Genomic DNA, 14,741 nt, shown 5'->3' on the forward strand with positions numbered 1-14,741 from the left:
CCTACCTTTATAGAGTAGGATCGAATTATTGCACCAGTAAACCTTACGTTACCAACTTTAAACTAGGCTAAAATAGAGCAAAACCAACACAAAAACTTAATTGTACTTTAAGAATGATGAGATGAAAGGATTTTTAGCAATCCTGAAGAAATTGCAGAGATTAGCATAGATTTGAGATAGCTGACGAATTTTTTTCAAAAGGGCTAGGGTTTCTCGGGTTTTCATTTAGGGCTTTTCCCTCTCTTTTTTTCTCTTTCTCTTTCTAGCTTACTCTCTCATCTTTTTTCTTCGACTCGTGATAAACTTCATTAGGCCCACACACAAGCCCATGTTGGAGGAGAGAGTGACCACATACAAGGTTGGTAGGGTTCCATCCTAAAACCAATTGGTGATAGGTGGAGTAACCAAATCTATATGTTAGCCATTCTCTCTCTAATTCTTCAATGTGGGATAATTATTTTTAACTCACATGTGGGCTTTACTCTTAACACTCCCTCAATGTGAGCACCTTTAATCTTGCATTTTGGATAGGTCAACATCCTCGTTGGGCTCTCTCCGGACTTCCAACATGAGGTCAACTGGGCCCCTTCTTGGGGCCATTACAATTCTGTTGGGCTTATTTTTGCTCCAAACAGATCTTCAACACCTTCCATCTTGCATTTCATAACGGGCCAAGATCGTCCGCTCTGATACCATGATAAACTTCATTGGGCCCACACACAAGCCCATGTTGGAGGAGAGAGTGACCACATACAAGGTTGGTAGGGTTCCATCCTAAAACCAATTGGTGATAGGTGGAGTAACCCACCAATCTATATGTTAGTCATTCTATCTCTAATTCTTCAATGTGGGACAATTATTTTTAACTCACATGTGGGCTTTACTCTTAACAACTCGGCGCTAATAATAAATTTAATGAATCATGGTTCTCTCTTGATCGTATTTGAAAATTAAAGAAAATAAGCTGTTAGCTGATTGTATTAATGAGTTTGATTATTTGAATATATTATAAGATTTTACTAACAAATTATATTGCCAATTTATATATGAGTATTTACTAGAAACTAAAGACTCCCTACATTCAAGAACAATCTTAATATGTTTTTTTGGTCTAAGATTAGTTTGACTTAGTCACGTGCAAAAATGATCCGATTTGAGAAACCAACTAGAATTTCTTGGATTTTCAACAAGAGCTTTTGACTTGGAACCCAAAATGAACCGAACTCGATCAACTCGGAAGTTTTGGGTTATAGTTAGGATTAAACCTGACTTGTCCCATTGACATGAATAAGAAGTTTTGCGTTATGGTTAGAGTTACATCTTTTAAATATACAATATAAAATTTTGAATAGTATAAGTAATAAATCTTCAAACATATTATGTATTTACATGAATTTTTTCACATCAACTTTTAATATCTTTGATTTGTTATGATAGACTATCGTTTATAACACCCGTTATTGATCTATATTTTACCAAAAAGTGGTGGTTTATCATACACTTCATCCGTATTCTTTTACTTGCAATGTTTTTCTATAAGGTAAGTTGTAATCCCTTGCAGGAAGGGGGAATTTTAGTGATCCTTTTGTAAGGGGTGAGACTTGATCGCAAGATTTATATGATTAAAGGTGATGCTAATACCACTAGGTTATTACCTATTGCTATTTTTACTTGCAATATTGAAGCATGTCACAAATATATAAGACAAGAGATAGATATCAAGGACCCTATTAGGATGATAATGTGTCATATTCTTGGGCGTGGTTCCAGGAAGCCTCGTATCCGAACTTATTAAAGTGGACCCAAACCCATTGGGTCTAAAAAATTCATAATCTTACCCGGACCCACTAGACTAACGGGTCCTGGGTATAAAATGGGTTCTCAATATATTTTTCTCTTAGTCAATATCCTTTAATATATACATTTTTTTGCCAAATATTTTACATATAACAATGTTTGTGCTAAGCTTGACTAATAAACTTATAACTCAAGAAAATAGTATAAAACCTATTTCAATTCAAAAGTTTAGTGCACAAGACTATTAAAAATACTCAGTAGCAAAGATGCTTGAATTATGCTCTATTTTTTGGATTGGACTTAACTAAATTGTACTTAACTGTTTGTGAGAGGAAACTAAATGAATAATCCTGAACTAAACTGGTTTTTCCTGAACTGAATTGAATCTTCATTAATTCAGTCCAAAGAACAGAACCTTAGTATCATATACTTCAATACATAACAAAAATATTAAGAAAAAAAATCATTTGCTGATTCTCCTCTCATCATTACTTATTGTGAGCATGTGAATTTTAAAAATAATATAATTATGTTTTCCGGAAATTATAAGTGGATATTTATAAGAGATAAATATAAGTATTAACATTTAAAAAGGGAATTAAAAGTAAAATTGTTAAAGGTAGGATGATCAGAATTCCCGCATGTATACTTGTTGGGAATAGGCCAAGTTGACTTAGAAAACCCTTCATACCTTAGGATCTAAACTCACCCAGTGTAGTAAAAACATATAGGTAGTTGACATTTAAATTTCGTAGCAAGTGGAGAAGAATTGAGAAAAACCCAGAACTTTCTCTCTACCTCTCTGTCACTCCCCTGGTGTGGCTACACTAGCGAGAAACATGCGTTCTTTCTTTTCTTATGAATTTCTTCTTCCAAAACTTATTAACTCTTATGTGCAAACTAATATCTAGGTATTTCAATCTGTAATAGATACTGGGGGGCTATTTATATAAGCCAAAGAGCTAAATAAGCAAGCAAAAATTAAGGAAAAAAAGAAGACTATTGAGGTAAGAGATTTCTGAATAAGTTTAGGTTTTTGGACTGATTTTTGGGAGGTTTATTAAGGATGGATGTTGGGTTGATAAATCATTTGGTGAACTCAAGTTTAAGGAGGAGAAAGCTTAGGAAGTCTCTCCAAAGGCCAAGGTACATAAGAACCACCATAAAACTTTCACCTTAAGTTAGTTTTTTTTTGGTATTTTCTTTGTATGATACGAGAAATCCGAAAATTTTCATTTGCTTGTTGATTATTGATCTTCATAAGCTCAAAAATAAGAGTTTTTAAGTGTTTAGATGATTGCATGTGAAGTTCCCATTAAGATTTTGCTTTATTTGTCATGGAATCCACTTTTTAGGATTTTCACCAAATATTCCCGACAAATCACGAAATTCATAATATAGCCTCAATGTTCTAAATATTCACCATATACCCTTTATTTTTCCAAACTGTTCATGACATACCCTTTTTTAACGGACATTAAGTTGTCATTACCATTTATTAACAAGTTTGCCCCTACTTAATATTAAGTGTTTTGGCGGCATTTTGTCAGTTCCTGAAGACGTTCTTTTCTTGCAATTTCTAAAACAAAAAATTAGGCCCCTTCATCTTCTTCTCTGCTGAACTTTGTTCACCCCAAATCGCGAAAAAAAAACCCTAGAATTTTTCGAGTTAAATGAAATTTAGTAATTCACAGCAACAAAAATAATATCTAATTTTCACAAAACTATTAAAATTAATCACATTTCAGTCTCTTCTTGTTCATGATCCCTTACAATTTCTTACAATTACCACAGTCTACTTGGCAAAACATTCAACCAAACTTCAAGGGATACATCTATGGCAAAAAATCCAACTCAACTTGAATAAGCAATAATAAGAAGATATTGACAGAGAGGGGTAAAAAACTTTTAAAAAACTCGTGTGTGTTAGGAGAGAGAAAAAGAGAGTACATTGACAAAAATATCAACATCACAAGTAATGGAGAACTTCCTAAAATAGAGAATACTGAAAGTAATTAAAAACGGAAGATGTATATTGTAGGGTGTACCTAACTTTAGGTGTTCCCACATTGTATAGGAAACATATTAATCATCTAGAAGTAGACACTTAATTGAATTTGCTGCAAACTTTTCTAATCTGTCCCTGATTGCCAGTGAGGACGTCGAGCGCTTGCAATTTGATCATGACAGTAGACAATCTAGTAGTAAAAATGTTAGGATTTTGGGCAAGTTGTTCAACAAATTCCTTTGTTTGAGAATCACGAGCTAGTGCTTGATCAAGTGGAATAATTCCTCTTTGCTTGACAATTTGATCAAAGAAAGAGTTATCAACCGTATTCGAACTCTGTGGATTTTGATCAAGATTGGTAAAATTGTTGGACCCCGCGCCTTGTGGGCACACTGGTATCAATTGCTCTCGAAGAGTTGAGTTCATATTTGCGTCAAATTGACTAGTACCTTGGTATAGTCGATCCTCAAAGAATACACAATGTGAAATTCCTACAGTGTGACAACCTGTTTCACGGAATTAACATAAACAACACTTCTTGAATAAACATTATTGCAATCTAAAGTTTGATAAGTTGAGTTAATTAGTAAAGTTTTGGGGTGGTATATGAAGATGAATTTTATTTAATATCATAATGTATTGTGAGTCTCTTTACGTCAAAAAGATACCTGTATGATTTAGCTCAAAATCATATCTAACAATTTTATTATGTGAAATCGATCCAAATGAGATAATTTTAACAAAATTCTACTTTAGTCCATTCTAATATTTGAGCTAGTTTGAGGTATTCTTATCTCCTAACGAGATTCCAACTGGAAACATAAAAAAATAAAAAAGAGTATGAATATCTTAGTTACTCAACTAAATGTTAAATGAAACATTGATATTATCTATAGAAATGATGATTTAAGTATTTATTTTTTTTACGAATTCTGAAATGAGGCGGGTACACATTAAATTATAGTAGTATGAGTAACTTTTTAGCTTTAAAAGGTCAATAACGTGACTCCTTAGCTTCAACGTAAAAAGTAATCTTTTGAATTAAGAAGCGATCCATACTGAATTAAAAAGTGACCCTTTTAACTTATAAAGTTCCCATTTTAAGCTAAAAGTTTAACGGTTTCATAATAAAATTATTACTGAATCAGAACACACAAGATTTGCGGTTTTTCCGACAATAATAGTTGAACACAAGTACGACATCCTAGCTATCTTTATTATGTTTATATATTTCGTTAAAATTATTTATAAGTTGGGAAATAAAATTGTTGTACGTTGTGTACCTAAGAGAATAACCATTTCTTCGGTAGTGAAGTTTTTGAACCGAAAAGCTGATATGCTTTGGGAGACTGATCCAAAAGGATTTGGAAGATTGACATCTTGAGCGTTTGATATAAGTCCATCTCTTCGCCCTGTTTGAACAAGATATCCTTGTCCTCCTCCCTATTATAATAACGGTCATATTACTTTTAAATTTTAAAACATACCAAAAGTCATCAATATTATTTGGCAAATTAGTTAGGATAGATTTTTTAAGAAATTATAGCTTACCAATTTGATAACTTCTTTAGTAGCAATAGCAATAATATCAGCACAAGAGACCACATTAGGACATTGGGCTTCTGCAACATCTTTCAGAGCATCAATTAGCTCATATCCTCTTACAGTAAGATTAGGACCTGCTGTTTTCTCACTTGAAGATCCATTTATTAGGATTGATGCATCACATCCCTTCAAAAGAGTATATAACGAAGAATTAGATAATTATATATATACATTATAGTAATAAGAATATATGAAAATATACATCATAGTAATATCAGCTCATGTATAGCTATCATTGTGCCTTTCCTTTCTAGAATGGATTATTTCTCGTGACTTTTAAAAAAAATATAATTTAACATGGCGATAAAATGAATAACGAATTAAAAAGAAGAGAACCCAACAAAAAAGCATAGTGTAAATCAAAAGACAACTGAAAGAGTATCCAATTGCGTTACAACATGTGTGAAAATGGTGTACTTTTGGAATCCACTCTCCTATAAAAGACTCCTATATTACTACTAGTCTTTTGTGCACGCGATGCGTGCGATGATATTTTTAGGCCTAATACTAAGTAGTAAACAAACTGAAAATGCAAGTTAGTATGTAAGTTCACCTCTATTTTGTGAATAAGATTCTTCCATGTTCTTTTTATGTTGTCATTCATTTCTGTGATTTTGAATAGTTTTTTGTTTCTCAAGTCTTATATGCGCATGTTCTTTTATAATCAGTATGATGTTCTTTACCAAATATCGTCATGTTCTTTTTTTTTTGGTTTTGTTCATTTTTGTAATTTATAATAGTTTTTATATGGATTTCAGTAATTTCTCTATGATCCCAAAATTGTAACCGAAAAGTATAATACAATTTTAGTTTTTTTTCCTTATCTAACTTCTAAATTCTGATTTCACAGATATTTAAGAATTTTCATCATTTTAATTTTTTCTCCTTTTCTAAATGTTCACACTTTGAGTTTCAATTATATTTGAAAGGAAATTTAAGTTTTTCATACACAATCTGATTTTGCATGAAATGGTCATTTTTATTTTTTCTCCTTTTCTAAATTTGAACACTTTGATTTTCAATTATAGGTGAAATGAAATTTCAAATTTTTCATACACAATCTGATTTCGCATGAAATGGTTTTCGCAAATTAATGTAAATTCTTTTTTCTAAAAATGGATTTTTGGTGAACTTAAATACTAAGTATTATAACATCTATGTTTGTTCTAATTGGTGACTTTAATGAAATTGGTTCACCACAAGAAAAAGTAGGGGAGTTGCTCCTTCACTTTACAGATTCAAGACATTGGAGGTGTTTCTAAAAATGGATTTTGTGAGCTAGAGTTATTATTTGTTGTATATGTTTTTGTCATAGTTCTATTTTTTGAATTGAAGCTGTTTTATGAAAGAAAGTGTTATTTTTTATCTCCATTTTTTAGGTATTTTATCTTATTCCTTTGTTGTAAGGAACTTATTACATTTTCTTAACAATACATTATATTTATTAATTGTGGATGGGGTTGCATTATAATTTATAACGAGAGGTTATATTATGCTGAGTTGAGCATTTGTTCAACATATTTGACCCGGAATATTTCCAAATTTAGTTTAACTCCATTCCTTTGCTTTTTTCTTAAGCATTTTGCATTTTTTTTCGTAAAATTGTACATATTAGACCCTTCTAATCATCTTTGGTTCCAAAATTTAGCTAATCCAACTGTGAATCCTTACGGAAAGTCCATTGCTTTTCAAATCTAAATGGTGCCACTTTTTTCGAATTGGAATTTCCCATATAGGACAATTAAATTTGACAATGGTCTGATGTTGTAAATACATGATGATTTATATGTGCTGAAGGGAATTGATCTATAAAATTTGGGGGTACTACCACTTTGTCTAATCTCTCCCAAATGTTATATTTCCCACAAAATTTCTTCTTCCAAGTGAATATCTGGCTTGGAAATGGTAAATCAATCACATTGTAATTAGACTTTATACAATCCAATGTCTTGAATCTGTAAAGTGAAGGAGCAACTCCCCTACTTTTTCTTGTGGTGAACCAATTTCATTAAAGTCACCAATTAGAACAAACATAGATGTTATAATGCTAGTAAAATACAACAACTCAATCCAAAATTCTTCTTTATCTCTGTAATGGGCATAAATGAAAACTAGTTATTTCCCTTGGCGAAGCCCTGAGTCATTGCGTATAATTCGTTTAATATTTTTGTAATGAAATTAATTGAATTTCATGCCCACATATAAGCGTATACATTTAGATTACACGTGACGACCTCCAATACTTCATAACTTTCAATTAGTATTGAGTATCAGGTTCATAATAAATTAATTATTATATCGTTCACTTTTCGCAAAATGGGTCACTCTTTTAATTCAAATGAGTCATTTTTAAACAAAGAATAATTATTTACCTTAAATGAGTCACTTGTATAAAAGTAAAAGTGACCTATTTAGGACAAAAGGTTATTAAGATCTAAAGAGTAATTTTTGTATTAAATAAATCACTCTTATATAGTAAGTTTATAGGTTTCTACTAGAATTTTTTGCACTCGATGCGTGCTTGAATTTTTTTCGAACAGAAACTCAATTTTCTTTGGCATAAGAGTCAAAATTTGAACATTAGACATACGATGTATAATTGTTTTTAGTTGCAAAATTTGATTGGTTTAGTTTCTGTCACTTAAGTCTCTCACCATTCTTATTGTTTTTTTTTTTTACTTTTCAAAGTTAAATTCTATGAATAAAATAGAAATTTTTTTGAATTTATTTATGATTTCTAATATTATAATTTTTTAGTTGATTTTTGAATTAAGTACAGTACTTCATAAATTGTAAAGAAAGTAGAAGACACTTTGATTTCAAGTCAATATTTCATAGGTTGTAGTTTGTAGTGAATTTTTAAGTTTTTGTAAAGTTTCCTCATTTTAGTGATTTGCATAACGTAAATTATGCAATTTTATGATTTTAGTTGACTTGTGAGTGATTGTTATAATTATATTTTTGTTTGAAGCCCCCTTTGATTTGTAAGTGAATTTGTAATTTAGAATGGGAAGGGGGGTAAGATAGTTTCTTCATTCGCGGACACCATAGCTCCCCCCTTCCCTTATATAATAGAGATATGTTGTACTTTAATTCTTGAATGATATTTTATATAAACCTTTTTACCTTGATAATTTATCGCTATTATATAATAGAAAAAAATACGTTCAAATATATGTAAAAGTTTCATTATATATAGGAAACATATAAAAGTAAATAATTTTTTTCCTTGTCTAATATCTAAATTTTGAGTTCACTACAAATACACCTCTATTTTTATCATGACCCACCATTAATTGTGAATGGTTCTTGAGAATAGTGATTTGTAAGTAAAATATTTTTGTATGTATTAACGTTCTAGGTTATTAGTTTTAGTTTGTATATTAATTTTAAGTTTTGATAAAGTTTCCTAATTATTTGAGTGATTTGCGTGATTTTTATAACGTGATTTCCTCAATTGTATGGGTGATTTGTAAAGTTTCTTCTTTTAAGTGATTTGTGAGTGAGTGTTGTAAATTTATTTTCGGTATTTTGATTTTGACATTCCTTTTGTAATTTAGAAAGAGAAGGGGGGCAAAATAGGCGTTTCAAAAGAGGACACCATTGCTCCCCCCTTCCCTTATATAATAGAGATAAATTACCAATATAATAATATTTAATTAGTATATATATTATTCAATTACTAAGTGTTTTAACTTGCTTTGAGCTACTATATAGTTCAAGTGTTCAACACTCTCTACACAAAGGGTAAACCAACATATAATTTATAATACTAGAATAGAGTTAATTAGTACTTACATGAACAAAACAATCATGAAATTGCATACGAAGGAGGGCAGGAAGTATAGTTGGATCCTTGACAAATTCTTGTTGAACTTTGGCTGTGATGAGTGCCTCAACATCCACAATTTTATTAGGGCATAACCCTTTATAAAACCCTACCTTCAATCGAGACATCGTCGTCGTCGGACTAGGCTGCAGCATAGGAGGTGACGTGGGACCACCAATTACAATTGGCCCTATTTGCAAATTACTTCTAATACGATGACACTCACTCACTTGACTAAGTACCAAAATGCTTAAAACTACAACTATTGGATGCCTCATTTTCTTTGACGTTGTTCTAAAATTATAGCTACTTTACTTGGCTAGTTTTTGAAAGAAAATTCAGTGATTTTGTCCGAGTAATTTGTATCATCTTTATAGGCATGGGATTGGACAAGAAAGACAATATTAAAATAACTAGTTGATAATATTCCATTCAGTGCACCGTGTTTCCTCAATTTATGAGGTTGAAAAAATCACGTAACACATGCAGGCTTTATCTCAGAATCTCTGCAAATTTAATTGACAAATAATCAGAGACAAATTAATCATACAACTCTTAAGTCTTAACAGGAGAATGTCAAGAAAACAAATTAATTATACCGGAAAAGACGCATCGATATTGTAGATTATATATTTAATAACAGGTGTATACAACGGCATAATTTGGACATTTGCGCAAATTGTGGAACAGCACATCGATGTAGTAGAAGTATTGTGTTCGTTCCATATCTCCTTTAAAATATAAGCCTGAAGTGATCTGCAAAGAGGTTTTATGTATTTTGGACCGGTGTACACAGATAGATCTTGTTCTTGCTGGATTTAAAAATTATTTAAGTAATGTGTCTCTATTTTATCCTCCCATTTGAACTTGTACATTGTTATGATTCCGAGTATTGTGTACGTTATGTCCATAATCAACCTTGTCGGAGAGATAAATTTGGTTCTCGTAATCGAAGTGTTTATCATCTTGGGTTATCCTTCTGGACATAAGGGGTAGAAGGTCTATGATTTAGTGATGGTTTGGTATGAAGGAGATTATGTAGGTAATAGAAATTCTCACGATTTTCAGATTTGGATAGTTGTTTGGTTGACTGGAAATGAGGGAAATGGGGGCAATGAAAATTCATGAGAATTTGGAATTCCCACAAAATATAGGAATTTATTTACCTACCATTCCTTTTGTCACTTGAAAATCCTACATAAATTCCTATAGATTACAACTTCTCTTATGACTACCAAACAATTTAGACCAAACAATTTAGACTTAACTGCTAAGAATTTCATAAGGGAATTAATTTCCACAAAATTGTAAATTTCCATGGAAATTTAATTCCCATTGCAACCAAATAAGCATTTAGAGACACATGAGGTTTTTGTCTTACGAGATGTTCATTTTATGAAAGATATATTTTTCCATTTGCTTTTCTGTCTTTAGATCCTACTTGTCGGGCAATCTCGTACAAATTAGGGGTCCTGTGTGGATTTAAATTACTTCCTCCATTTCAAATACTCGATATACTTTTTTTTTTTACGATTTTCTAGTCAATTTTTGTTACTGTAATATTAGTTATATGAGGGATATGTGATTAAGTGTAACAAGTAATATGAAACTTCCCTATATAAAAAGTGTAGCGAGTAATTTGAAATGGAGGAAGTATAGGATTGAACATATTTGGTGAAGAGGAAGAGAAGGAATAATAATCATTAATGTTTTTTTTTTTGAGAATAGGAAGAGACGAAACAAAACACTAGATAGAAATTAACCTATTTGAATCTACATCCAACATCTATAATAATATATTAAAAGGCGTGCGTAAACCAGGAACGGTGCCACGTGGCGCTCTCCCTAGGGAGTTTTAGTTCATGTAATCCATGTACAATAAAAAAAATTAGAAATTACATAGTATAGGTTTCGATCCCATGACCTCAAGTTCATGTATTAAAGTTTTAACCACTAGACCAAGTTGTATTTAGTGCTATCATATCAAAGTACAATATTAATAAATGAAAATTTTCTTACCCGGGGCATAGCCCGGGCCTAATAACTAGTTATACTTTATAAATTGGAAGAGAACAACCTGTAATCAGATTATTATTTTTATAACTTTGGACGGGTAACTAATAGAATTGATGCTTATATTTTTGAGACCTTGTGGAGTTGCTCATCCTGCACATAACCTTATTAGTCACCCCTGCCTACTTGCTTGTGTCACATTCACCTCCTTATGTTGATTTGAACTTTGGACGGCCTATATCTCACGACAAGGGGAGTGGATCCCCTAATCCACCTGCTGCTCGACGGTTCTTGCAACTTGAGTCGTTTACTTAGGCTGTCTCACCGCCATATGACGCCTTCCCTATTTGTTGCTCGTCGCCTATGCAGCTTAACAGCCTGCCCTGACCCTCCCGTTAACATACAGTGTCCCCTCGCAACAGCCCTGACCCAAACGATATAGAGGCCCTATGCTGAAAGTAAATATGTGGCCCCTAGTGGAGCATTTGGCCATCATAATAATCATCATAATCATAAAAAAAGTAGGAGGTATATTGTAGGATTATAAATTTACATGGAAGTGTTATCACATTTCAAAGTTGCGGCTGTTTTGCTTGAATCGTTGTTTCAGTACAGAACACTATACAATTGTAAAATAGTATACCCTCCAGTTCTATTTTTCAATGCAAGTTGGTACTTTTTTTTACGTTTTTCATGGTCCGAATCAAATTTTCTAAATCGAGGAGGCATAATTGAAATAAAATTTAACACAATCACTAAACAACACAATAACTATTAATTGCAAAGAAAGAAAACACCAAATTTTTTTTGTGTAAGTGTTTTGAATCTTCAAAATCAGTCCTCCAACACCAAAAGGTCCAAAATCTGCTGCATAAATCAAATAAAATTGGTAAATTAAAATTAAACAATAGATATTAGTAAATTAAACTAAACAATAAAAATTAGTAAATTAAACTAACCAACACCAATTTGCCAATTTAATTGAGATAATTTGGTATTTACAAAATTTATCATAAAAATAAAAAATCAAAATTAGACTAAGAAAGTTTAATTACCTGAATTTCTGAATTTCATATGTGAATTGAGAGGAGATGAAATTTGTAAATTTATAGCCCACAACAAGAATCCGCGTGTTTGCCGACGGACTTTACCGACGGCTCAAATATCCGTCGGTAAAATAAAAAATATCGACGGATTTTACCAACGGACAAAATATACTACCGACAGATATTGTAAACCGTCATTACTTACCGATGGTTTGGTGGCGATACCGTCGGGTCAGCCGACAGTAATAATACATTTTTTTCTTTTTGATTTTTAGAATTAAATTTATCGCCGGCTCCGTGTTTTTACCGATGGATAATTTGTCGGTAAATTTTTTTTGTTAAGTTTCTTGTGCGTCATCCTTTTCCTATCATCTCATTTCCCCTTATCCTCAATTCCCTTAAGCCCTCACCACCTCTCTCTTATTTCACCCGCCTCCACATCTTATTCTCTCTCCTCTCTCTTCACTCTCTTCTTACCCTCTTTCTTTTTTTCATCTTCAATTATTCAACCTCAAAATCTCAGTTCTCATCATCTCAAATTAACAAGTAAGTATTCTCTCCTTTTTTTTTTGTTTTTTTTTTGTTTCCTTTTCATTTTTTCTGGTTTTTTTAAGTATTCTCTCCTTTTTTTTTGTTTTTTTTTTTGTTTCCTTTTCATTTTTTCTGGTATTTTTTTTCCTATTTCATTTTTTCTAAGTTATTTTAGGTGGCATTATTTCTTTTCTTGTTGATTTCCCCTTCTTGTTTTTAAGCTTTGTTCTTTGAATTTGTGTTTTTTATTCGAATTTTAGAGGGTTTTTGTTTGAAATTTAACCCCAAATTTTGTGAAATGTGAGGTTGAATTTCTGGGTAAATTTGGGATTAAAAAACGCTGATGTTGGTGGCAGGGGTGTTGGTTGTGGGTTGGGAATTGCGGGCTACGAGTTGAGCTGGGTTGGGGTTGTGCGGTTGTGTGGGGTTGGGGTTGGGGTGGGGTTGCGGGTTATGGGTAGGGTTGTTTGGGGTTTTTAGGTGGGTGGGTTCGTGGGTGGTTTGGGTTCGTGGGTGGTTTGGGTTTTTGGGTGGTTTGGGTGGGTGGGGTAATTTTGTTTTTAATTTGATTTTCTTTGGTTAATTTGTCAGATTTATTATGCTATACTATTTTTCAGATTTATTATCATAATTTATTTTATTTTATTTAATTTATCATCATATGCATTTGGTGTGTAATATATTTTGATTAGTTATTGTATGGTTTATGTTCATTTTTTTTTTCTGATATGTGTTTTTTTTAATGTTTTTGGTTGCAGAATTTGATTCCTCAAGATTGAAGCTCAAGATTAAAGATCTAGAAATTTAGTTATTTTATTTAGAAATTTTTTATTTTTTTGTTTCAGATTTATCATATTTTACTTGTATTAGTTGTATTTGATTTTAAGTATATCAGATTTTTTTTAGATTTATCAAAGCTATTGTATTCTTTTTGGAAGCACATATGTAATGTTTTACAAATCGTTAAATGAAATGTTTATTTTTATTAGATTATAGATGTACAAAGTCTTGATTTTAGTTGAATTGCATTTTTTATTCTATCAAATATTATGAAAAAGAAAATAAAAAAAACATATGGATTAAAAATAGCAGCAATTACCGATGGTTTAATCCGTCGGTAAAATGATCAATACCGTCAGTAATTTGTGACAAACAGTATCTCCGTCGGTAAATTCTGAATTATCGACGATTAATTTTCCGACGGCCAGTTATCGACGGCTTGTAATAAGGTTATCGTCGGACACCACGTTTTTACCGACGGATTTTGACCGTCGGAAAGGGTGATTTTCTTGTTGTGGTCATCGATTTTTTCCCGTTAAAGAAGAAGATCCGAGTGATGCGATTTTTGATTTCCCGTAGCTTCATAGACGACGTGTAAGCAGTTAAGAACAGACAACAAAGGGAGAAATAAGTGATTTTTGGGGCTAAAATTTCACTAATTTCGGGTAACAAGAGAGAAAGTAAATAGGAGGAACTAAGACCCAACGGTTAACAATGGAGTCTCTGAGAAAATTGAACAGAGAGTGAGAGAGAGGGTGAGGAGAGAGAATTTAAGCGCCGAAAATTGATTGAGTTGTTATGCGAACAGCGAAATCGAGGGTGAGGAGAGAGAAATTGTTATGCGTGCTTGCTACTACTATTGCTCAGTGCTGGGCCTTGACTCTTAAGCTTCTTTAATTTTTTTAAAAATTTGAGGCCTCTCTAAAATAGAGGCCCTTTTTTGAGTCCTATTTTGGACTTGCTCAGGGCCGGGCCTACCTCGCAATGCTCCTCATCATTATGATGCTGGACCATGTGCAACACTTGTCCAAACACTCATAGACCCTATCATGTTGAGTACTGCTTCAAATAACCAGTAAACTCCACATGTTGCCAACGATATTGAGAGTAGTTCACAACAGGCACATCGACC

At 32.2% G+C, this 14,741-nt stretch overlaps 1 protein-coding gene across 1 annotated transcript; it reads right to left on the minus strand.

The window, feature by feature from the left end:
- Nucleotides 1-3,681: 3,681 nt before the first annotated feature.
- Nucleotides 3,682-9,664, minus strand: LOC104896361 (peroxidase 57). Its single transcript, XM_010683107.4, has 4 exons — nt 9,209-9,664; nt 5,357-5,536; nt 5,089-5,248; nt 3,682-4,311 (listed from the first exon to the last, which is right to left on the minus strand). Exons 1-4 carry the CDS (start codon nt 9,515-9,517, stop codon nt 3,905-3,907), a joined length of 1,056 nt encoding a protein of 351 aa, XP_010681409.2. The 5' UTR covers nt 9,518-9,664; the 3' UTR covers nt 3,682-3,904.
- Nucleotides 9,665-14,741: the final 5,077 nt, after the last annotated feature.

The sequence above is a fragment of the Beta vulgaris genome, chromosome 6 (assembly GCF_026745355.1).
Source record: "Beta vulgaris subsp. vulgaris cultivar EL10 chromosome 6, EL10.2, whole genome shotgun sequence".
NCBI lineage: Eukaryota > Viridiplantae > Streptophyta > Magnoliopsida > Caryophyllales > Amaranthaceae > Beta > Beta vulgaris.

Excerpts from the sequence above, each read along its gene's own strand:
- LOC104896361 (XM_010683107.4), bottom strand. The coding sequence starts at position 9,517 with ATGAGGCATCCAATAGTTGTAGTTTTAAGCATTTTGGTACTTAGTCAA. Across the intron at positions 5,537-9,208 it reads TTCATGATTGTTTTGTTCAT|GGATGTGATGCATCAATCCT; the intron begins GTAAGTACTAAT and ends ACTCTTTTGAAG. Across the intron at positions 4,312-5,088 it reads AGAAATGGTTATTCTCTTAG|GTTGTCACACTGTAGGAATT; the intron begins GTACACAACGTA and ends TCCGTGAAACAG.